Here is a 26,473-nt window from a genome sequence, read left to right as displayed (position 1 = left end):
AAACATATAAAACATATTCTGGTTTGTTTAACACCATTTTTTGTTTACAGCATTAATATACAATACAGACCATTTTAAATAATGAAAAAACACTGAATTTAAGATGTAACCAACTCTGTATTTAAAACATATATAGCATTCATCTGGAAGCCTTTAAAAACTGTGAACAGTGCGCTGGTGTGGCTGCAGGTTTTCATTTAAAACCACCAGCAGCAAAACCTGATTCCACTGTTCAGTCAGTCAATCAACACAAAGGATTAAAAAGATGTGCAGACACACCAGTCTAATGTGGACCCCTGTTTTTATGGTCAATTGTCATTTGGACCCACAATTAGTGGTAAATATATATATATATATATATATATATATATATATATATATATATATATATATATATATATATATATATTACGTAATTTTCATACTTGCGAATATTACTAAACTATTTTGATTTAGGTGACAATTTGTGGTCACATTCTAACGGGCCAATTGAATCAACTTTTTTCTATTGCCATTGAGTGCTTCTTTTCTATTGACTTTTTGCACAATCTATTTGATTACTGATTGTGTCCCCCAGTGTCCCTCCAGTGACACTCACCATCAGTGTGTAGTCATTACCCCAAAGCAACCTTAGGTAAACTTGTACATCATAAATTACATCATATTAATTACCTGGCCTGTATGTTGTAGGCTGTAAGAACAAGCATGATTTTCTGGGCTGCTAGCTCTGTGTTGGCCGTGAGCTACACTGTTTACACTGTAGCATTTTCTTCCCCCCATCTAAGGAATATATATTAAAAATCTATTATTTACATTTTTAGAAATCATACAGAATACTAAATAAAGTTATTGCGCAAAGCAATTGATATGATTTTAAAGTTTTAAGTCTAATTAACTCAAGGTTAAAATTACAGTGTGCCTGAAAATAATCATAGCATACCAAATATTATATAGAAGCTTTAGTGGAAACAGAGTTGTGATTTTACTTTCTAAATCTATTAATGCAAAAAGGACATATTCCTTAATGTAAACCTGAGACGTGCAGTAGGCACAGTGTTCTAGCTCTGCAGCACATACTGTGATAGCATCCGGTGCCAGCAAAAGATCACTGAATATATTCACCTTGTCTCTTAGGCAACCTTGCCTTGCTTAATTAATTTAATTAGCCAAGTCCTTTGCTCAGGAGAGAAGCCTGGGTGTAGTGCTGAAAACATCAGCACAATGCCTGAACCAAACTGAAAAGACATCAAAGAAAACAGTAGAAATGTAGGATAGAGGAGGGTTACGTTGAATTCAATAGCAACAATGCAAGATCATAACTTTGCACTTTGTGTAAAGAACTAATAACGTAAAGACATTACTTAAATACAAATGTACATATTTACAAAGGTAGTGTTGGAAAACAATATTTTATTAATCCTTGTTTAAATACTGAATCTTACTCAATCCAAATTTGTACAGAAGGTTTTTTTAAGTTCCAAGCAATACAACCAAGCTTTGTTTCTCAAAAGCACTTAAGAAAACAGCGATTGATATGTTTTACATTGGTTAATTCATTACTTTACACTCTCTACTATTTCTCAGTTCTCCCAAAACAAAGTAAAAAAAATAACTTTGCAAAAAACTAACCTTGAACCACATTTTACCAAATCTTTTTTGCTGACTCAACTTACTGTTGCTCAGACTTTTGTTTTGTTTTAATCAACTTTGACTTATAGAGTAATTGAAACTTTGCTGGAAAAAACTGGATTTTTTTAGCAGTGTAGTAACTAAGAAAACATTCAAGAGGAGACGTGATGTCAGCAAGATGCCAACAGATTTAAAATTGGCATGAGATTAATGAGATAAAGAGATAAAGTTCAGATATTAAAGAAAGAAATAACTTAATCACTCTAAACCATCACTTTTAGAATGTATGGACCGTAAATTCATTGGTTTTCTTCTATATAATATATATATTGTGGATTTATTTGATAAAGATAAAACTTTGTTTTGTTTTTGAAACTTTTATCCTTTTTTTTTGAGAGGTAATGCATTGTTGGCTGTGCTCCGCAGACTGAAAGTCACCATCGCCATCAATTAGCCTTATCTGTCATGATGAGCCATTAATCGCGGTGTACTATAGCATTGACTAAAGCCGGATTTGCTCTGACTAATCAGAGGAAGGAGGTTGACAGTAAAGGAGGGGCTGGCTTAAAATGTCATCATCAATGCTGTACAAACAGAACACACAATTATGGCATACCGTCACAAAAAAAGAGAGTTCCTCTGTTTCTATATGTGTTTCTCAGGGATAGATGGTTACGAAATATGAGAAAATCTATTTAATGCGCTACCTTTGGCATCCACCCACAATATTCTGCCTCATATATTATGCTTGATATTTTGATCTTGTTAAATTCTGAGGCGCATTTATGATAATTCCATTTTCATAAGAAGCTCAAAGAGATGCATGCATGGATACGTGAGTCATCCCTGTGTCCTACTTTCAGGAAGCTCTGTATATTTTCTTATATAGCGCAGTTGCAGATTTAAAACATTTAAAGCAGCATTCTTTAAAATGTTCTCTTTTAAATAGAAAGCAGTAAAATTCCTAAAAGAGATGAGGGGACATTATATTCTAATAAATATAATAATGTGCTTCTGCAACCATCTCTCTAAAGCTTGATATATTTATTCTTAAAACAGAGTGCCAGAGTTTTCCCAGGAGTTCTGTCACTTTTATGGCCAGAGTTGCCAGGTTTGAGGTTTGAGGTGTCAGCCCAAATAGGGCTGAAAATCCAGTCACGGGTGAAAATTCAGGAGGGTGGCGGGGTGCGTTTTTTGGACTACTTTTAAAAATTGCAGCAGCCGGCAAAAAAACTAAAGAAGTGTGTGTTGCCAAAATATAGAAGTCGACATTAAAATCAGACAGAGAGAGAGAGAGAGGAGTGTCAAAGTCTGACGGAGAGTGAGTTTGTTTAGTAATAAACACACCAAAACCACTGTACTGTTCTGACCCCAGGTTCTAATACAGAGATAATCATGTAGATCATATAGTTTCATTGTAATCTACAGAGATGTTCAAACAGCCATTACAGTGATAATTAATATCTAATTAACGGTAGTGAATTGTTTATGTATATTTGAACTGTTTGCACTGATGTATGCACTGATGTTAACTAATCAATTGTTGTTGTTTTTTTTGTTTGTTTTATTAATTAATGTTTTGGCAACACTGTAATTTACTATTGTCATTCAGAAAAAAAGTTCATTGCAGCTTCTGCTGGTTTTCTGAGCTAATGCAATGCTAATACAAAAGCTATAGATTTCAGATACACTACCAGTCAAAAGTGTGGACGCACCTCAAATTCAGGTAAATTGCATTGTAGATTAATACTAAATTCATCCAAACTATGAAGAAAAACATAAGGAATTATTTAAACAGTGTTAAACAAACCAGAATATCTTTTTATTTTACATTCTTCAAAGTAGCACCCCTCGCTTAGATGACAGCTTCGCACATCTAGGCTGGATTTTATTAGTCAGGTTTATGAGGTAGAGTCACCTGGAATGGCTTTCAGTTAACAGCTGCGCTGAACTTATCAATAGTTAATTACTCGACTTACTTTCTTCTTAATGTGTTTGAGAGCATCAGTTTTGACGCTGTTGGTATACAGTGAATAGCCTTAATTGAGTAATGTTCTAATCCATATTAATGCAAGAACTTTTTTTAATTTAGTAAAGAAAAAAAAATCAGATTTTTTTTTATTTAAAGGAACCTCAAGTGCAGTTGCAAACACCATCAAAAATGTTACGGTAAAACTGGCTTTCATCAGGACCACCCATGAAAAAGAAGACAAGTTACCAGCCTCAGAAACTGCAAGTTAACAGCACCCCAGATAAGAGACACCTAAATGCTTAAAAGAGTATTTTGCTTTGTTTAACACTTTTAATCTGCTACATGATTTCTTTTGTGTGCTTTTAGTATTAATTTACATTGTAGGAAAAAAATTAAAACATTACAAACATTGAACAAGAAGTTGTGTCCAGACATTAAGTCAGGATTGAGGTTTCTAGAATTTAATTTATGTCCATACTTTAATATGTGACCCTCCTCTCCTGTCCTTTGTATATTCTTTTATAGGCAAGGAATTCTTCCAGCACCTATTCCAGTTCACTGAGGGACCTTCTGCAGCGCAAAATCAATGCACTGGAAGAGCAGCTCCACCACCACTATGACGGCCATCATGACTCTGGACACCACGATAGCCACCACGGACCTGGCCACCACGACGATCACCACGACAACCATCACCCTAACAGCCACGATGACCACCATGGAGCTCACAGTGAAGACCACCACGACACCCACAACGCCAACCACCACGACGACCACCACTTCGGCCACCATTACAATCCCTATTACGGCCATCGCTACGACCGGCACGGTACACTTCACGGTGATCACCATGACGATCACCATGATGATCACCATGACGACCATCATGACGACCATCATGACGACCACCATGACGACCATCATGATGACCATCATGACGATCACCATGACGATGGTCATCATGGCACTGATCATGGAAACCAACCCCGAACCCCTCACAAACCGACAGGGTCGAGAGCACCTGCCCGTGGATCCAACAACAAGCTGGATACTGTTCTCAGCCATCTGTATCACAGGCCACCTGAAGCAGGTCATTAACATTGCAGTGAAGAAGTGTTTGCCCCTGTTCTGAATTTAGCACGTTTGCACGAAATTGAACAAAAAGAAAATATTTTAAACAGCTGGTTTCCGTGTGTGAAAAAAATAATTGCGTATTCCGAGCTGGTTACATCACTATTAGCATCAATGACTTCTATGGAGCTTTAAAGTGGACATATTTAGTATTTGAATCTGCATTTTGTATTTAAATCAAATTTACTTGACTTTTCAGAAACAGTGCTGTTGTTGACAATAAAATGACTTTATTAAATAAAGATAATCCCAAACAGGCAAGGGCAAAACCAGAAAAAAAGAAGGGCGGAGAACATCTTGTCTCTCCAAGAGTGGTGAGGCAGTCCAGGTTTATAACAAGGTAGGGAGTATAGAAGGGCACGGCAAAATAAAAAAGCCAAATACAAAGTGAATACAAAAAATGTGTCAAACACAGAATAAACAATACGCAAGCAACATAAACGCTTTTGAATAGGTGGACAGAACCAGACCTAATATTCAGCACAATGAGTGAAATGCAGGGGTATATATAGTGAGGTAAACAGGTGAAATCAATACTTGTGGTCTGGGAGATGTCATGTGATCAGCCATGTAATGGAAGGAATGAGGGATGTCAGTGTGTGGTGAATTTTAGGCAATGGAGTCCAGAACATGGAAATCACTGGACTGAAAGGGTGTGACAATTTTAAACTTGTGAGGTGGTTAAATTGCTTATAAATACATACATATTTAAATTTGTGGATATGAATTTTTAAAATCTAAAATCTGAACAGGTTATTTTTTAAATGACTTTTTTTAACAATTTCAATAAATCTGTTTTTTCAAAAGTTTAAAACACAAAAAGCACTTTTAAATGCTGATGTATGAATTACAGCATTAAATATTTCAGGTTGACTAAAATATTCAATAGGTTCATTTAATTTAAATATACAAAATGCAGTACTCAAATATTTACAGTATGTCAGCTTCAAGCTCCACAGACTTTAAACAAAGTACAATATTTTATGCAGTTTTTAGTGTATGTAGTGTATGTCTCTCAGTGTGATGGAGGCCCACTTCTCCTTGCAAACCTGCTTCAGCTTAGTTTCATCTGTAGATAGATGGATAGATGGATAGATAGATAGATAGATAGATAGATAGATAGATAGATAGATAGATAGATAGATAGATAGATAGATAGATAGATAGATAGATAGATAGATAGATAGATAGATAGATAGATATTTTTGATGATTTTTCTTATTTTTATTCATGATAGTATATAGATAGTATCAAACATTTGTGTACATTTTCCTGATTCCATTAAAATACTAAATGTAATATATTTACAATACCAATCAAAAGTCATCCAAACTATGGAATTGTTTAGTAAACAAAAACGTGCAAAACAAACCAGAATATGTTTTATATTTTAGATTCTTCAAAATAGGCAACTCTTGTCTAGATGACAGCCTTGCACATCTTAGCTTTAGATTGTCTTGCCCTCTTAATGTGTTTGAGAGCCACCTAAATTTCTTTACAGAGTATTATGGTTTGTTTAACACTTTTGAATTACGATTCCTTATGTGTTTACAGCATGGATAACTTTAGTATTCATTTACAATGTAGGAACCTTTTGGTACTGTATCTGTACAAAAATGCACACATTCAGAAATTCAGAAGGGGCAGACACCTATTTACAGCACTGTATGTTATAATGGAAAATAATTTCATATACTTCTCATATTAACAGCTGAACAGGAAAATATCATAATTCACAGTCATTTTCTTCTCAACAGGTTCCGTCAAGAAGCCTAAGAATCCTGATGCCTTTCAGATCGGATTTCCCATGCGCACCAACTACATGTATGGCCGGATCAAGCGCACTCTTCTGAATGAAATCTTTGCCCTCACCGTTTGCCTGTGGGTGAAAGGGGGCTCAGGGCCAGGACTTGGCACTCCTTTCTCTTACTCTGTTCCTGGCCAGGCTAATGAGCTTGTCCTGATCGAATGGGGCAACAATCCGATGGAATTACTTGTGAATGACAAAGTAAGGACGCAGTCATTGTGAGAAACATGCAGTCACTTACTGACATCTTCAAAGTTTAGCACTAATAACTTAATAGTGTTTACAGTTTACTGTAGAGAGGCAGGGCAGCTACTCTCAAACTATTTTTTTTTAGTTCTGTATCTCCAAATACAGAAATGGAGAAGAGTAGCTCAACCCTGTTTCATAGTTGCTTAAAATGTTTCACGTTTTTTTTTTTATTTGACCCTCTGTATCACACCTGATTACTGATATTTTATTCCATGAGTCAGATATAATTTTTTGTTTGTAAATATTAGTAATACAAGTGAAATCTCCAATTACACTTCCTAAAAAACCCATTAGAAAAAACTAACCTTGTGTAAAATATATGGAAATAGAGATGTTTATGATTATGTCATGCAAAAAAATCTGCTAATGGGGTAAGCTAATTTTTCTTAAAACAAACAATCACAAAGTCTCAAAATGAGTGAAGGAAGACTTAAGCAAGCAAAATTCACATATTGTTTTGGCTTCAATTTGGACACAAGCATCAAAATAGCTTGACTGGTCCAAATGACTTAAAATACGTTGAAAATTAAAAGTAAGACTGATTAAGATCAATTATCCCTTAAATAAGCAAAATAATCTTACATTTACAATGACAAAAAATAGGATGAATTGCCTCGAAATTACATAATTTCACTTTTTGCAGTGCAGTTTTACATTTTTAAGTGGACATTCTGGTTGGACAGTCTAGTGGCATTAAGAGCATAGTTATCTGGCTTGTAAAGCACAACAGGAATGCATTGTTTGGGTCAATATCAATATAATTACGTTTTTCTGTAACAGCACAGTTTAAATTATTAAATTTCCTACAAACACTGGGTATTGTTTTACACCCTACTTACGATGCTTGTTGCTCATACACCCCAACAACAGCCTATTTTCATGTCTTCGGCCTGCGTCGTTTAAATAGCATTGGAGTTTAGAAATATATCTAAGCTGATGGGCATGGTGGTCTGTAAGTGAGGTGTGTTCAGTTATATTTCTGGCGTATTGCTATCTTGGTGGCGGAAAACACAGGCACACTACTGACCGATTTGACACTGACAATAGTCACCAGTCAGACGTTCATTCCTATCTTAGCTACGCAGGTACGTTGTATACCCCAGCTTGTTGCACACACACATGGACGTGCTGCAGTGCACAAACCCAACTTGTATTTTACAGCATAAACAAGAAGGTTAGTTTCCTCTGCTGAGAAACGAAGTGCTGCAGCGTGCGCATCTGGATCTTACAGGGAATAGCAAGTGACATGCTGATTGGTTCATATTATGCCCAAAACACTCGCACAATTAATTAAGAGATTTAGTACATGCCTAAAGAAGGCATATTTTTGGAATCGTTAATGGATAATGGACATAAGAACATTACTAAGGATATAGTAATCGGTTCATTATCAATTGCTGAATCACCCTGTACATTCTGCACATTAAACACTATCACTATTCACAATCTATTACACCACAACAGCCATTCTTCTCAATTATTTAACCAACTGTGGAAAAGAATAATGATATCTCTCTTTTTCCTTCTCTTTTTCTGACAGGCGGTGACTCTGCCCCTTTCTCTGACAGATAGTAAGTGGCACCATCTGTGCGTGTCATGGTCGACTCGTGATGGTGTGTGGGAGGCGTATCAGGACGGAGTAAAAAGGGGCTCTGGTGAAAATCTGTCCCCATGGCATCCAATAAAACCAGGTGGAGTGTTCATACTGGGCCAGGAACAGGTAAAAGTAACAGTAACAGTTCATTGTAGACTTTATATTTTTTTATTTTTTTATTATATAAATTATTATTTTAAATTCTAAAACTAAAATGGATGTGGCTTAAATCAGAAAAACCAGAGTGGGTGCTATATGGGTAGCTCAACTAGGGACCAGATAGTTTTGTCTATGGGTTCCATGTTGGCCCCACATATGGATGTCAGTGATAGGAGTGATATAGTGATATCAGTGGGGAATCCAATGCCTAATGATTCCAGTCTGTTTTTTATTTCATATATTCCTAATGCTCAACAATTATCACAGTAATACTATGTGTATCTAGTAGTGCTGGGCGATATAACGATATCGATTTGTTTCGCGATAATTTTTCCCTCGATGACGATGATAAGCCTGTGCAATAGAATTCGATAAACATTCATTTCCATTTCCGTCTAAGTGGCGCGGCAAACAACGAAAACACAACGTGTAATCAATCCAGAAGACGCTGGAGCAAATTAATAAATAGTTAAGAAAATTGTAATAGTTATTCTCATGCATGCAACAAAAAACCCTAAAGAATAGTGGAGTATGGCCCGACACACGCAAACAACCATAGTGTTTGTACTTTGGGAATAAACGGCCGCACTGTTCAGCACGTTTTAAATAAATTTTAAGTAAATTTTAAGCACTAAATGTAATTAATTCAATTTATATTAGGACCTCGGGGCAGGTGCTGCAAAAATGTGTATGTGGGGCGCGGATTAAAGGAAGAGGTTTTTTTGCGGAGCGGTAACAGGACAAAAACACCTTAAGAATGATGTCTAAATGACTTTCCTCTAATCTAATATAATTTAACATGGTTTAAGGATATAAAATAATTTCTAAACAAACGAACTTTTTAATATTGAGCTTATGGCCCAAGTGCAAAAACACAAAATCATTTATCATTTAGATTATCTGCCTGAACGCGAGCCCGAACCCGAGCTTGAACGCCAGCCTGACTCAGGCGCTGCATGAACTCGGGCCGGTCGAGAACACCGCTTTCCTCTCAGATTAGGCGGAAGAAAATGGTCTTTTTTTTAATGTAACAAATCACACTGTGATTTTTGTGATATTTCCCCAATTACAGCTCAGCTGCGCGTTTAAAGCTCAACGCATGAATTAATCGGTGCGCTGTGCACCGCGCGTGCTCGCGGGGGATTTGACGCGTCTGTCAAGCAAGTTAATGGACCGTTTTGGGGGCAGAGATTAAGAAGTACAGCAGGTACATCTCAGATTTGTAGTTTAATGCTCTACTAAATTACTGGCTTTAAAACTGGCTCATGATATGGTCGGTTCTGGCTGGATTTTTTCCTGCCTACAGGCTGCATTTGACGGAAAGCAGCTCCTCAGTCAGACAACAGTGTCAGCATACAAATCGTGTGCGTTTCCTACAGGACAAACCATTTAAAAGTGCAGATAAACTCATTAAAAAATCACACAGTGTCTGTCTGGCTTAAAATACTTTTAATAAGGTACAGCTTTTAAATTAATAAATCAACATTCATTAAAAATCCGTGAGAAGTTCTGTATGCTAAATGACAAGCTAAGCTAATAAGCTAATAACATTTAATAATAACAGAAAAATAGATATGAATTTGGAAAATAACCAACTAAAGTGAGCTCAAAATACAATAATAAATATAATCTAACGAATTTCAAAATATAAATTAGAAATATTGAACTTCAATATTAAATTCAACTTCAACTACAAAAAACGCAAGGACCGATAGAACATAACGAACAGAAAAAAATAAATTTGAAATTGGAAAAAAAGTTCAAAATGCTAAAAGAAATAAAACCTAACGAATTTCAGAATATAAAATCTAAATATTGCACTGCAGCAGTACAAAAGCCTAAGTGCTTAAACAAACAAACCAAAAAACAGCCTATCACAAATCATTTTTTGAGCCCGACCCAGCTGAGGAAAAGGTGGGAAATCTTTTTTTTTCCGGCTGGGTCTTGGAAAACTTTGTGGTGAATTAAAGGGGCCGAGTTGCAATTTTTGTTTTACTTTAATCAGTTTTTAATCCGTCTTTTTAAAAACAAATATTCCAATATTGGCTGCCAATCAGTGCCCAATATTCTGAGCTCAAAAAACGCTATTCGGGCCAGCCCTACTAATCTAATATAATTTAACATGGTTTAAGAATATAAAATAATTTCTAAACAAACGAAATATTTAATATTGAGCTTATAGCCCAAGTTTTTTTTTCAGTCATGGAAAATTGGAAAAAATTGGAAAAAAGCCCGAGTTCATGCAGCGCCTGAGTCAGGCTGACGTTCAAGCTCGGGTTCTGGCTCGCGTTCATGATTAATTTGTTTTTTTTAAAAACTAATATTGGAATATTCGCTACCAATTACTGCCAAATATCCGGAGCTCAAAAAATGCTATTCGGGCCAGCCCTAATAATTATGGAGATACAGAAAAAAATATTGTGATAAAACTTCCATCACTCCCTTATTCTCTCACTAATAAAAACAAACCTTTAAGTGTGACACAAAGTGATTTGATTTATATCGTGATACATATCGATATCGACTGATATGGAAAACTATATCGTGATAAGATTTTTTCCCATATCGCCCAGCTCTAGTATCTAGGCAGACAAAGACAACTGAGCTCTCCTACTGGTTAGGTCTTCAGCAGATTAAGCACAAACATAATTAGAAGCTGTTAGAAAACACAGTGGCAGCTCTTTTCAAGGTCTATCTAGGTTCAAGGTCAAATACAAAGTACTGTGCAAACGATTTAGACAACTGTTTAAATATTTGAATTAAATGAAAATAGACATAAAAAGCTCCTTCTGGCCAATAAGTGTTTCATTGTGCAGTAAAACACTTAATGAATACTAAGAATGAAATGAATGCATTTTCAATTCGTGACATTAATACATTTTCAAAGCTCTCCTCATGAGGGTCTAGTATATTTAAGCATTTTTAATTATCATCCAAAGCCTGGTTTGTTAAATATGAGCTTAATGGTGTTATATTAAATGAGCTGCTGATGGAAGAACAAATCCTCAAGGAGAATCTGCAACCAAACTTTGTTCTTCCCACTAACTCACAATACATATATTACTTTAATCAAAATGAGAAATTTGCGTTTTACCGCATGCTTGCTTGCTTGGACTGTTTTTAATGTGATCTAAACCAAATTAAGCAATAACACTCTTATTGGGCTGTTTGGTTCATCAGTGCTGGAGTCCCTAAGTCCCCATCTGGGTGTAGTTTCCATGGGTTCCACGTCCGAATGTGGGTTTCTTCGAGGTGTTTCCAAAGCTTGTTAGCAGAAATGAGCAAATTATTAATCTAGCATCTTAAAGTCTGTATTATTTTGTTTCTAAACAGAATGCAAGAGCATTTCTGAGTGGAGAAGGGACAAAATATTGTGTTTAATGGTACCAGTGTGCTGGAACAAGCATTCCTGCTAAGCCTGATATATTTATTCTAAAAACTGGGCTGTAGGGTCTCTTTTCGTTGTAGAAGTTAAGGCTATGTGCAAAATAATAAATAGATTCTGGACCACTTTCTTTGAAAAATACACACATTTAGTAGCACTGAAGACATTGGTCCCTCTTGTAGCGACTTATAGGCGAGCCATCAGCCGCCCATTGTGCAGCTTGATTTAGGATATGTCAGTGTGTCTTTGCTATCATAATGACTGGAAAAGTACGTCTTGTACAGCTCAAAACGTGCAAAAGGCATGTACTAATTCTCTTAATTAATCATGGCTGTGTTTTGGGCGTAATATGAAATAAACCAATCAGTGTGTCACTTGCCATTCCCTTTAAGAGCCAACTGTGCTGAATTGCCAAGATAGCAATGATTGTCTGTTCACTGACTGTTGTCAGGGTTTTAAATCAGTCAGTTTAATCAATCAGTTAATTCAAATAAACTGTTGCCATATGTTCTTGCCCTGACTTGTTGCATTCTTTCTTATCATGACAGGACACTCTGGGCGGACGCTTCGATGCCACACAGTCCTTTGTGGGAGAAATGTCAGACCTCCAGCTGTGGTCACGTGTTCTGAACTCTCAGGAGATCCACAACCAGGCCTCCTGTTCCAGCCACCTCACTGGAGACATCATCGCTTGGAGCGATGCCATTGTAGAACTGCATGGAGGGGTCACCAAATACCCCTTTGATCCTTGTCACTGAAGTTCTGAGGTTAACTGACACTGACTCACAAAGCAGCTCCTAATGAGTTGTGTCTAATCGTGTTTTGCTGCTCAAACACGTCAGCTTCTCTCCTTTCAAGCCTCCCACTTGCAGCATGAGGTGAAAGCTTGCTGAGACTCTAAGAGATAAGAGACAGGAGAAGGAGCTGTGTCAGGACTACCACTGCTGCTGCTGTTGTTGATGCTGCTGCTGCTGCTAATACTGCTTTTTGGGCAACATCTAAGCCAGGCTAATGCAGTAGGATTTGTTATTTTTACGTGGGTCAATATAGGCTGTGGGAACTTAGCCACTTAGCACTTTATTAGCTGAAGTGTTTATTCAAATTAAACACTGAGCCCTGATACACTGAAGTGTCAAAGACACTCAACATACAATGTGTTGTTCAATGATTTAATAATATGGTTTTTGTTTGATATTTGAGTTGATTTAATAATGAAGGGAACTTAAGAACACTAAGAAAGTCATTTTGATGAAAAGGTGAGTGATGGTCAGTTGGTCATAGTTACGTAAAGACCATTGACATTTCTATTAGACCTTGACGCTGCTCTAAGCAGCATGGGGCAGCCACCATGTTTTAGAGGCCTATTTAAACTTTACTTGATCGAAATGTTTCATACTGATTTTTCTAAACTAGTCTTCATTTAGTTCTGTTAATAGATTATAATCCAAGGTGCTCTTCCAGCCTGCTTTTCTCTTTTCGAGTCACATGTACAGTATACTCTGGCTGCTGGGAAAAGGAAAAATCTTGTATGTTTTTATATGAATGTAAGTATATCAATAAAATGAAAAACCAAAAACAATAAATAACTAAATGGGACATATAGTACTGTGCAAATGTCAGAGACATTTATTCATTTTCAAAACAGACATTTGTTTATTTTGTATTTGTGAGAATTAAGTATAAGGCCTTAAGCCTCAATGAAAAAGTAATACTCAAATGTTTTGATCTTTAATTGGTGCAATTTTATTTTATTTTTTGGAACGCTTACTATCAGTGTGTCTGCAGAATTCTTCAGTTCAGTCTTAGAAATTTGAGCCTTTTTATCACATTTAGTAAACATTTAGTCAAGTCCAGGTCTGCAGTTTAATTTGCAGATGTTGCACAATTTTATCCAATTTATATTTTTCTCATTATTATTATTAATTTTCTGACTGATTTTCACTGCATGAGTCCTACAGTTTTCGAGATATCAGTAACTATTCTAACTGGGATTATAAACAGCATTTTGATTAGACGCAGGTTTTTTGTTAAAACTAACATAAGTCACAAAAATATTTTTTCCATTAAGAATGAATAGGGTGCAAATCTACTGTTCGTTTGCTTGGCTGATACTCACTGATATAATATATAGCACTTTTATTGCTATCAGTAGCAGAGACTGGATTTCTTTTTTGCCAACTGCATGTGGCATGTGTGCTTTAGCTCACAGCTCACATTCCAAAGAGAGCTCACATCCCACAATTGTCTTGTCTTCTTTCTCCCTCTTCTATCCTATCTGCCACCAAACTGCATATATTTCTTCACGGAAGATAACTGAGCTTTAATTCACAGCCATACTGACCTGCGCTCATCTGTTTGTTGTTTTTTTAATCCCTCATTTCTCCCATTCAGCTGTGCAACCACTCTGCTTTTTCTAAATGAAATGAACTATCAATCGTATTTTTACTATTATTTAATCATAAATCATTTATCTATTGATTGTATAACTGTTAGTTTTTTGCTCTCTTTTGTCTTTAATCTTTATTCTTTGTTCTCTGACTTTTGCACAGTACTGTATCTTTTTTGAGTGTGGGCATTTCTCCAGGTTTTAATGTTTCATGTTTATGTTTGTTCAAGTGAGTATGTGTATTTCTAAAGGGGTCTGAAATTACAAAAAATCTTTGCATTTTTGCATTGTATTGTATTATTTTATTGTTTATTTCATAGAAAATGACATTTTACCACTACAGGCAGGTGGGTAGGGGTTTTTGTAAGGGGTCTGTATGTGCGCATACCAGTGAACCAGGTGCCACACAAGAATGTAAAGGTGTCCATGGCAACATAGCTTAAAGGAGGATTAGGCAGACATAGAGAGCGCTCTGATTTATTCTATCTCTCACGCTTTCTCTTTAAAATGCAGCACATGCATGTGTGTTCACAGTCTCCATCCCCCACGCTCTCTCTCTCTCTCTCTCTCTCTCTCTCTCTCGCTTACTCACTCCAACACACTTGTTTGGTGCGCTTTAAATGCATTGTGTGGATATGCTACAGTCATCGTGAAACGTTTCTGTGTGTGTAACTCATGAGAATGTGATCTAATGAGAATTTGAATGTGATTTTGTTTCAGTTCACTGTTTCCTCTGCACCTCTTTGTCTAATTCCATGAAACAAATGAAGCACCTAATCAGCAAAACTGGCTTTCAGTGTTGACATCTTAGTTCTACAGAAAGTTTAATGACATTTAGAAATCATCTGCAGGTATAGGGCTCACTGTTGCCATGGTAATATGCTGGACACCATTTTCCATTGCTGGAAAGAGACTGCGTACACTCAGGCCAGCATCTGTGAGCGCTGTGAAAGCACTCTCAGGCTGCTTTTCCACTGCAGGGCCGAACGGTTCTGAGCACAGAATGCTTCTAAACCAGACTGGGCCCGTTTATTTCAGCGTGGCTAGCTAAGCATACTTTAGGGGCCACAGAAACATTTGGTGGAAGGACTTTGTGTTGTTGAAATTCACTGATTAGCTAGGCTAGGCTAGGCTGGTAGCTGGTGTGCTTATACTGTGATAGTGATGTAGGCGAGGAAGGTACCAATATGGGATCAGAACAGTAGCCAGAATGCTAATGCCATCGTAGTGATGTTGGATGAGGCCAGTAGAAGTGTGGGACAAGGCTGGTAGTTATGGGAAATGAGGCCAGTAGCCAGCGTGCTATTTCCATGGTAGCAATGAGAGATGAGGCCAGTAGCAATATGGAATAAGGCTGGTAGCAATGGAGGATGAGGCCGGTAGCCAACATGCTAATTTCACTGTAGCAATGGGAGATGAGGCCAGTAGCAATGTGGGCTAAGGCTGGTAGTGATGGGGGACGAGGCCAATAGCCAGCATGCTAATTTCACTGAAGCAATGGAGGATGAGGCCGGTAGCCAGCATGCTAATTTCACTGTAGCAATGGGAGATGAGGCCAGTAGCAATGTTTGGTAAGGCTGGTAGCAATGGAGGATTAGGTCAGTAGCCAGCCTGCTAATTTCACTGTTGAAAGGGAGGAAGAGGCCGCTTGCCAGTATGCTATTTCCATGGTAGCAATAGGGATAAGGCCAGTAGCAATTTGGAATAAGGCTGGGAGTGATGGGGGATGAGGCTAGTAGTCAGCATGCTAATGTCACAGTAGGGATGTGAGATTAGGCTGGTAGCCAGCATGCTAATGCTACGGTAGAATTATGACATGAGGCTTGTAGCACTATGATAGTGATGCTGTGGAACAGCTGTATTTAGTTAGTATGCTCTCTAACACAGGTTAGCACGCTAACTTGCTAACTGTAAAATCAGGGCAGGAATGTGAGACCAGGCACATTCAACAACATAATTAAAACGCATAACTATTAAAAGATGCTATTGACTTCCTGGTCCTGATTAGCAACACAGCAAACGGAAAAAGAAATCACAACATGCAGAAGGATACATCGCAGCCATAGTAAACAATTGACCCTGTAGCGGAAAAGCAGCAATACACCTCTAGAAACCTTCACAGCCATGTGGACTCCCACTGACCCTTTTTTTGAGTCAAGTCTATGCAAAGATAACATGATTCTGTTTTGTATTCAACATGTTGCTTATTTAATTAAAAGATAAACATATTGTTAAACAGCTTTAATTATGATAATGCTGATTTACAAAATTTAAGTATATTAATCCTAAATACAATGTATTTTAAAAAAATATGGTTTGCATATAATTATGTTGCTTAATCTCGCCTTTGGTATGTACTTCTGTGTGTATTCATTACACTGTAGTTTTTCATGTTTTTATGTTCAAGGATGTACATATCGTTCTATAATTTTCCATTATCTCTGTGTTTGGGCACATGTATCCGTGTCTGTAAGCCAAATACTGTATGCTACATTATTTAACTTGTATAAAGAAAATAAGATCTGTTCCTCTATCTATTTGTAAATAAATTAAAGTAATTCTGAGTTGTTTAGTGGATTGTGTTTTGTGTAAATGAATATTATCAAGGCGTGTCAGTGTGTCTTTGCTATCCTAACAATGGGAAAAGTACACCTTGCACAGCTCCAAATACGCTGCAAATGAGGTACTAATTCTCTTAAATAATTCTAAAATAAACCATGTGTCACTTGCTAGTCCCTTTAAGAGCCAGGTGCGCTCTGACTTTGGAGCACTGCTATTTTCGGGGTGCATTTTCAGCAGAGGAAACTGACCTGCTTGTTCACACTCGTACATTCTGATTATTATTGATGTAAAAGTTTGCAATAACTGCCAACAGGCATGCACTATGGGTTTGTGTGTCTATGTGTGAGTAACAAGCGGGGGTATATGCCCGTTGGGTACACGCCTGGAAAAAAAAAAAGTCACTCCCAAGATAGCAATGAACTTCTGGTGGGATCTGAGTTAAATTGTAAAGTCCTGTTCACACATGGCTTCACATACAAATTTACTTAGGTAACCAGAAAAAACAGAGGATTTTAATACAAAAATAAATATTCTGATATTCATCACTATACCATTGTCAGCTTTATATTGTTGAAGCTTCTTCCCACTGCCTTAATAAATTAAGCAATAATACACTCGAAGTTCATGCTATAACGTAATCATATTGGCACTGCTGTGATGCGCTTATAGCATGTACCTCGAGTGTAATATTGTGATTATACCACAGTTCCACTTTTTATTAATAGATTTTGAGTTAAACAGGACTAGATAATGTGATCGGTTTGGATATAAACACTCCGCAAGTAAAAATGGTTCCATAGCTGCTCTGCTTTAGTTGCACTCTAAGCTCTGTGTTTTCTGTCATTTCAGTCAAAAATGTGGAAATCAAAGCTTACTGTTAATAAACAGAAGCGCTTTACTCACCCAAATAAACGGTTTTCAGGAGAGAAATCTGTGTAGATTAACATCCAGCGCTTGTTTGACTGAAAGAAAATGTTTTTTTTATTATTAAAAGTTTTGTTTACTTCGGCGCCCCCCAGTGGCAAGACCTGCGAACTTACAAGAGTCCACCTTACATCCAGCTTGAAATACCCTATATTAACTGAAAAATATGTAAACTTAAGCTTTTATTTTGATAATAACAATTCTTAACCTGATATTGGTGTCTAATAATGTGTGGAATAATGCATTGAATCGCTGGGCTTATTTATTTGTGAGCCCGCGTCTTTGCCTGCGCCGCCTATTGGAGACATGGCGTTTCTGCACAGTGGTGTATAATGATATCACATTTGGTTTGCAATTAGTTTGTATTTGGTTTGTAAGTGCTGTATCGCTGCTAGGTTACTTGTATGTGGTGGAGTAAAACATAGAGAGCTTTAGTTACAGTGAATTATCGACTAATAATATCACTCATAAAATGCCTCTCAGCCAATCAAATTGCAGGGTCTGAACTTTCTGTGGTATAATACAGAAAAGAAGATTAAACAGCAGAACTATAAAAACTGTACATTTAATCATTCAATAATCTAATCGAACAAGTTGAGTTCAGTCATTATCTCAGGTCAGGTCGACCTCCAAAACCCCTGTTTTGTCTGGAAGGTTCATTAAATAAATTGGCAAAGCTATTTTGGACTGGGACTCTTTTTTTGCTTATGTTTTATTAAACCAGATACAACATACATGTCTTCATACTTCGCTTCTGTTTTCTGGCATATCACCTATGACATTCTCTCCCCCAGACAGCGCTAGTATCAAACAATGCTTGGAGGCCTGGTCTGGAGGCCTGTGCATTGTTGCATAAAATACATTATGTTTTTTCTTTAAGTATAAACCTTAAGGGAAGATTTTCCATTTAATTGTGTTGCATAAACTCAGAAGTTTCTCTCTCAATCACTCCATCACTCACTCACTCACTCACTCACTCACTTACTCACTCACTCACACACTCACTCACTCGTATAGATGTAACCATGCACATGTAAACAGCAATGTTTTCTCCTGCTTTACATGCTCCATGCTAACATTTTAAAGTATTATTTAAGGGAAATTTAATTTTTTCCTGCAACACTTTGTGACATCAGTTGTAAAAAGTGCCATATAAATACATTTGATTTGATTTCTAAAATTTGTGTTTATTATAAGATTTAGATTTTAAATACACTATTTTAATGCGATATGTCCTAACATTTAAAAACCTTTACTATACAGTGCATATATAAGAACTAACCTTAAAAAAACAGCATTAGGTCATGTACCTATATGAGGCTAATTCATTAAAATATACTACACACATTAAACATAATTTAATTACAAAAGAATCAATGTTTCAATGCATTAAAGGAAATAATTATTAGGTATTTTCTGCATAGTCCTGTCTGTTTAATAATACATATGCAGCTGTTTTCTGTGTCCTCATCATTATGCTCTCATGCTATTTACCATCTCAAACAGAGGATGGCAGTAAAGTGCCAGTGTCTGATGCAAAAGCTGATGCAACATGAATTTAACCCAGTTAAACGTTTACAATGAGGAATATCCAGCAGATTTAGAATAACTGTTTTATTTAATAGTAGGCAATATAAATTGAATATAAATTCATTATCTAATCTTTTTTCAATATAATACTGATATTATTTCCTGTGAAAATCCGAAGGTAGTATTAAACAATTCATATATACATTAAACAGAAAAGTGGATATTATTAATAATGAAAAAGAAAAGTGTCAATTTTTGGAAATGTTCTGGACAATTTTTATGATTTTGGGTGCATTATTGCACCATAGATGTCTATTAAATTTCCATATTTACACCTATGATCATCTTTGATCACATATTTTAAATTGATAAATTATTAGATAAATTATTTATCTACAGATGACATAGTGTTTCATACACTACATGTTATATAAAGATATGCAATTTGGCATAGCATGTAATTTTTTTTTTATAACAAATACATCAGTAACATATGAGTTAGTAAACATACAGCTCTGGGAAAAAAAATGAGACCACTTAAAAATGATGAGTTCCTTTGATTTTACCTAATTGAAACCTCTGGAATATAATCAAGAGGAAGATGGATGATCACAAGCAAACAAACCAAGCTGAACTGCTTGAATTCTTGCACCAGGAGTGGCATAAATTTATCCAAAAGCAGTGTGTAAGACTGGTGGAGGAGAACATGCCAAGATGCATGAAAACTGTGATTAAAAAACAGGGTTATTTCACCTTCCAATTGATGTCTGAACTCTTAAAACCTTATGAACATGAATTTGAATCTTTGCATTATTTGAGGTTTGATAGTTTTGCATCTTTTTTGTTATTTCAGCCATTTTTCATTTTCTGCAAATAAATGCTCTAAAAGACAATATTTTTATTTGGACTTTGGGAGAAATGTTGTCCGTAGTTTAAAGAATAAAACAACAATATTCATTTTACTCAAATAAATACATAAAAAAAAAAAAAATCAGAGAAACTGATTAAGAAACTGAAGTGGTCTCTTATTTTTTTTCCAGAGCTGTATATTTAAAAGTAAATCTTTATTATTATATTATTACATTCAGAAAAGAGAGAGAAAGAGCATGGCAGAGAAAGAGAGAGAGGTTAACAATAATAAAGGCAGTGCCCTCAGAGTTACTTGAGCATAAATGTTTTCCTTTAGGGCATGGCAATATAGGCCAGAATACAATTCCATCTAATAACAGTCCATCAGCCCTATAGATACTGACTTACCCTTTCAGACAGCGGTCAACCCTGAAACCCTCTGTATTCTTACATTATTAAATACTTTGAGTAGCTGACTGCTGTTTATTATTCAATACTATTTTTACACCATTAACAAACTCAAAGTGGCTTCAGAATTCATTGGTAGAATTCTGAAGGACCTGAGATTTAAAATAAGGCACTGAGAACTGTGAAAGTGCACAGATAGCTTATTAAAAAGACTGTTTATAAACACAGTACCCTGAGGTAGTTCTCCAGATGCTGCCATCTTGAAATGAAGTAATTTTAAGAGTTCAGACATCAATTGGAAGGTGAAATAACCCTGTTTTTTTAATCACAGTTTTCATGCATCTTGGCATGTTCTCCTCCACCAGTCTTACACACTGCTTTTGGATAATTTTATGCCACTCCTGCAAAAATTCAAACAATTGATGAGCACAAATTAATTGGTAGGATAAGGAAACAGATTGCCAAATTAATTCTGTTGAAATGCATTTATTATATCTGTTGCTGAAAATACATGTAGAATATGCATTTTCAGAGAATTAACTTTAATCTAAAAACTTAAAAAATAAAGTTCTCAGTAACGCATTTTAAATGTCAGGGCTCTCAGATTTCCACTAATGAAATGTAGAGCTATTTAACAAAAGTTTAAACTTGGGGAGAGTAAAACAGAAGTAATATAAAATGCTGAAATGATATTTTCTCTGCGTTTTGAAAGCCCTGTTAAAACTGCCACAGCAGCACAATTTACATTTTTTTTATGTATTTGGCATTTATGCATATTTGCTAATTAGCATGTCTAGTGTGGACTTTATTTTTGCATATCATACACAGATATTATCCACAAAAGTGCTTGACGCTAAATATATAATAATATCATGAACAAGAACAATCAAATATATATTGGATGTTAAACCTCATTATTTCATATTTTCCTTTGATTATAATAATTATAATAATTAATTATAATATTATAATAATAATCTATATATTTTTTTATTTCTGCCCTTTATAGACTGAATGTCTGGTAAAATGAAGAAATCTATTGTCACTCAATTATTTAATAGTTTTTTAGGTATAATACAAACTAATTTGTTACAAAATGTAAAAGCTAAGCTTGATTTCCAATAATACTGATCTATGTAGGCAAGAGCTTCGTGAAGCTGCTCCCTGGTTCCTCCCTTTCAAGAACTACAGTTCACTGCCACAGCTGCAGTACTTAACAGTGTACAGAAGATGTCCCCAAATTGCTTTTTCAATTCCACATTGCCTCACTTTTCTACAAGAACTGTCTATTTCAGCCAGATATGTATATAGCTGAAGGGCTGAATCATTAACCAGTTCTTTATATGAAATTAAATTTATTTATTTATTATTTCTACCAGTTAGATAAATCGTATAGTGTATCTTTAACATGACTCTTGATGAAGGAATTTGGGTACCTGTGGAAAGTATACCTGCGGTCATTTAAACATTTGGCACATGAAACAATATTAGTGTTAATAAAAAATATATACAGTACCAGTCAAAAGTTTGTACGCACCTTCTCATTCAATGTTGTTCTTTATTTCTGTGTTTAATTTATTTTCTACATTTCTGTAGCTCAATATTAAAGACACATAAATAATTAAGGGACACATGGAGTTACACAAAAAAAATAAATAAATAAATAAAGTGTTTGTCCTGCACAATCCCCTGACCTAATCCTGAACAACTGGAGCTTCAAAGTGTTAAGAAAAAATAGCAAGTATTTTTCAGCACCTCCAGGAACTCCTTCAAGAGATGCTGAGAAATCTATTCCTGGTGACTCTTTTTCATTAAGACTCTGAGATTGAAATACCAAGAGTGTGCAGATCTGTCCTCAAAGATAAATGTGGCTACTTAGAAGAATCTAAAGTATAAAACATATTCTGTTTTTTGTTACACATTCCTTCTTATCAAAAAAATGTATGTGTTCCTGTATAGCTTTAATATAGACTTCAATATTACATTTGCAATGTAAACAATTGTAAAAAGTAAGAAAACACATTGAATGGGTAGAGGTGTGTCCAAGCTTTTGACTAGTACTGTATATCTGTAATCTAAACATTTGCAGCCATGCAGCTGATCATCAATTGTTGTTGACTCTTTACCCAGTTTCTCTGCGGTAGAAATGCACACTCTCTCCGCTTTTAGACTCTTTAGCCCAGTTTCTCTGCCCTAGAAATGTGCACTCTCTCCGCTTTTAGACTCTTTGCCCCGTTTTTCTGCGCTAGAAATGCGCACTCTCTTTGTTTTTAGACTCTTTAGCCCCGTTTTTCTGCGCTAGAAATGCGCACCCTCTCCGCTTTTAGACTCTTTCCCCCCGTTTTTTGCGCTAGAAAAACTTTGAATCTCACGTTTGAAAAACCTGCTTAACAGCGGGCCAACTTTCATTCTATTTCTAAAATACCCCCGCTCCAAAAAAGGAAACGGGCCGCAAATGGCACGCGGGCCGTAGTTTGGACATCCCTGTTTTAAGGGGATCCGTTGGCAGATGCCATATCAGTTTAGCTTTTGCATTGTTCATACAGCTCTGTGTGTCTGCAAATATGCAAAAACAACCGTTCTATTTAATCACACCATATAATCCCAGACCTTCCCAAGCACTACTGCTCTGTAACATTAAAAGGCTGTTAAAATCTTGGCAACTAACACAGTAATGCTAAGGAGTGTCAATAAAGATCTAAAGGCTTCTTATACTTGGTTCGTGGGCAACTCTAAAAGCCTTTAAACCTGCCAGGAGCCTCAGACCTGATTTTATTAAATGGAAGATTTATTATACAGGTTATCTATTCCTTTTTCTAAAGGCCCCTGCCCCATATATAGTGCATGCAATATATCCTACATTTCATGGCAAATCTCAGCAGAGCACTAAATCTGTCATATGCTATTAGTGTTTCAGCCAAAATCATTCATCTGGACAAATCTCATGATTCTTATCATGAAACAGAGGTCCAAGACTGCAGTGCTAATTCTGCTGAATCCAAACATGACGACACTTAAAAGCTTTTAAACATAGCACTAACAAAGGTTCACCATTCAGCTGGAGAAACCTGAATCAGGAATTAAGTAAAAATATTTTTTAGCAATCCTCTACAGACTCAACTTTTTCCTTTTTGGCACATTTTACATAACAAATAATTTTGGTGCATTATATGAATATACCATTGTGGAAGAAAAAAGAGACATAAACTTATGTTACAGTGTTACAGAAAACGTTTGGGCACCCTTTCAAGACAAACACTTTACTGCCCCCCAAAGTAAAATTAGGCGGTGGTTCCATCATGCTGTGGGGTTGTGTGATCAGTGCAGGTACTGGGAATCTTGTTAAAGTTGAAGGTTGCATGGATTTCAGTCAATATCAGCAGTTTCTTGAGAACAATGTTAAAGAATCAGTGATAAAGTTGCGTTGGGGCTGGATACTTCAACAAGACAACGACCCTAAACACTAAACACTGCTCAAAATCTACTAAAGCATCCATGCAGAGGAACAAATACAACGTTCTGGAATGATCATCTCAGTCCCCAGACCTGAATATTATTGAAAATCTGTGGTGTAATTTAAAGCAGGCTGTTGGTGCCTGACTGATCTGGAGACACTCATTAAGCTATAACATGTTATTTCTGCAAAAGGAGGATCTACTAAATATTAGTGTAATTGTTCTGTTGTGGTGCTCAAATTTATGCACCTGCCTAAATTTGTTTATGATTTATGATTGCACACTTTCTGTAAATCCTATAAACTTCATTTCACTTCTCAAATATCACTGTGTTCATCTGCTACATGATCTATTTAACTGAAACTGCTGATTCTAACAACCAAAGATTTATAAAGGAAAATCTGGGGTGCCCAAACTTTTTCATACCACTGTAAATTATGTAGAAAAATACAATATGTATGCATTAGAGTGTGCAGAAAGTAGTTAGTGAACCTTTGGTGGCTATTGCGTTTTTATAATACCGTAGTTACATTTTACACAACATTAGCGCAGATATATATAACAACTTCTCAGCACACAAACTCTTCCTCGTGACTCAGGTTTGCAGCGCTGCGCTGGTTTGCAGCTGGCATTGCATCAGCAGCATTTTGGCACACCCGTATTCTGACAAAGCCCTCCTCCTTTGCTGTGATTGGTTAGTGCAATCCCCTGTTTTGCGCTAGGATTGGTTAACGGTTAGGGCTGAAGCAAACTGCTGCAACATATTTGTTTTAATGTATACTTTTGCATTCTTACATTTCTCTGTAGTGTACTGAGCAGTAAGGTTAAATGTTAAATTAATTCCCTATTTTTATTATCTCATAGTTTAATCATTTGGATACATTTAGCCTTTGCCCAGAGAGGCAGCCAAATATGATTTTTCAATATTTCATTATTTTATTCCAGCAGGGCAGGATTTTCTTCAGTGTGAATGTTTTAGAAAAAGTACAAATTTCAATCCACATTCTAAACTTTAAAACTTAAACCTCTATGGAATACATTATATTTTTTAAATGAAAAATATATCTTTTTTTAAAGCTTGGGAGTCCCAGTGGATATGTCAATTATCCATTTCCATTTGGACTTTTGATAACAAACAGATCATTTGAATCAGATGTTTTAGAGCAAAAAATCACCCAAAACAAGTAAAGTGTTTCACCTGCATGAATGAAAAGCACTGTTTTTAGTAAGTTTACAACAAGATTATAGTAAGAATATACACAGCCAAATACATGTATTTACATATATTTATTGTATTTATTGTAGTGTTACAGCTCTGGGAAAATTATGAGTTTTTTTTTTATTTTACCAAATTTAAAACTTCTGGAATATAATCAAGAGGAAGAGGGATGATCACAAGCCATCAAACCAAACTGAACTGCTAGAATTTTGTACCAGGAGTGGCAAATGTTATCCAAAAGCAGTGTGTAAGACTGGTGAAGAAGAACATGCCAATATGTTTGAAAATTGTGATTACAAAACAGGGTTATGCCACCAAATATTGATGTCAAAACTCTTTAAAAAAAATGTAAGGTCTGAAAGCATTTTTTTGTTATTTGAGCCATTTATAATTTTCTGCAAATAAATGCTTTAAATTACAATGTTTTTATTTAACATTTTGGGAGAAATGTTGTCTGTAGTTTATAGAATAAAACCACAATGTCCATTTTACTCAAACATATTCCTATAAATAGCAAAATCAGAGAAACTGATTCAGAAACTGAAGTGGTCTCTTATTTTTTTCCAAAGCTGTATGTTGCACATTCGCACTTTATGTTTTTTTTTTATTTTTATTGCATTGTTATTGTTATTTGGGAATGTAATTTTATTGAACTGTGTACCTGTAATCAGATGTAATTAAAAAAAAAAAACTCTTGACATGACATATACATATTTCAATTGATGACCATACATCTTGTTGTAATGACTGTAGACATGCCTTTTAACATTACATCAAAACTAAATAAAAAAATAAAAAAATACATAAAAATAAGATAGGATATGGAAACAATTGGTTTGTTGTCAGAGGGCAACACTGTGTCATAGAGGGCTAAATAAAAAATGTAAAAACAAACAACAAAAAAAAAGGTTGGTCTGACCAGCATTTTCTGCCATCTCATCAGCACATTCATAATGAACGAATGAATGTAGGTTTGTGCTAATCAACAAGTGCAAGTCAACAACTGATGCATCCCCATTTGTTTGGTGATAACTTTTAATAGCTGTGTGTTTTGTTGTTTTTCTCCTCAGGTCTTTCTCCTCATGTTTTTGTATTTCGAAAATGTACATGAAAAAATCTATATATTTTTATTTTTCACAATAAATTGAATAAAATTAAATACATTAAAAAAACTTTACCTGATTTAGGCTGTTCAAATAATAATTAATACTGTG

At 35.6% G+C, this 26,473-nt stretch overlaps 1 protein-coding gene across 1 annotated transcript in view; it reads left to right on the top strand.

The window, feature by feature from the left end:
- Positions 1-16,876, top strand: part of si:dkey-14o18.2 (neuronal pentraxin-1) — a 28,713-nt gene extending 11,837 nt beyond the window's left edge. The window contains exons 3-6 of the mRNA XM_049476298.1: positions 4,127-4,691; positions 6,490-6,740; positions 8,329-8,508; positions 12,475-16,876. Of these exons, the coding sequence (XP_049332255.1) occupies positions 4,127-4,691; positions 6,490-6,740; positions 8,329-8,508; positions 12,475-12,684 (1,206 nt within the window). The 3' untranslated portion in view covers positions 12,685-16,876. The remainder of the gene's footprint in view (positions 1-4,126; positions 4,692-6,489; positions 6,741-8,328; positions 8,509-12,474) is intronic.
- Positions 16,877-26,473: the final 9,597 nt, after the last annotated feature.

Source organism: Astyanax mexicanus, chromosome 3 (genome assembly GCF_023375975.1).
Source record: "Astyanax mexicanus isolate ESR-SI-001 chromosome 3, AstMex3_surface, whole genome shotgun sequence".
Lineage (NCBI taxonomy): Eukaryota > Metazoa > Chordata > Actinopteri > Characiformes > Acestrorhamphidae > Astyanax > Astyanax mexicanus.
This window is presented reverse-complemented; position numbering and strand designations above follow the sequence as displayed.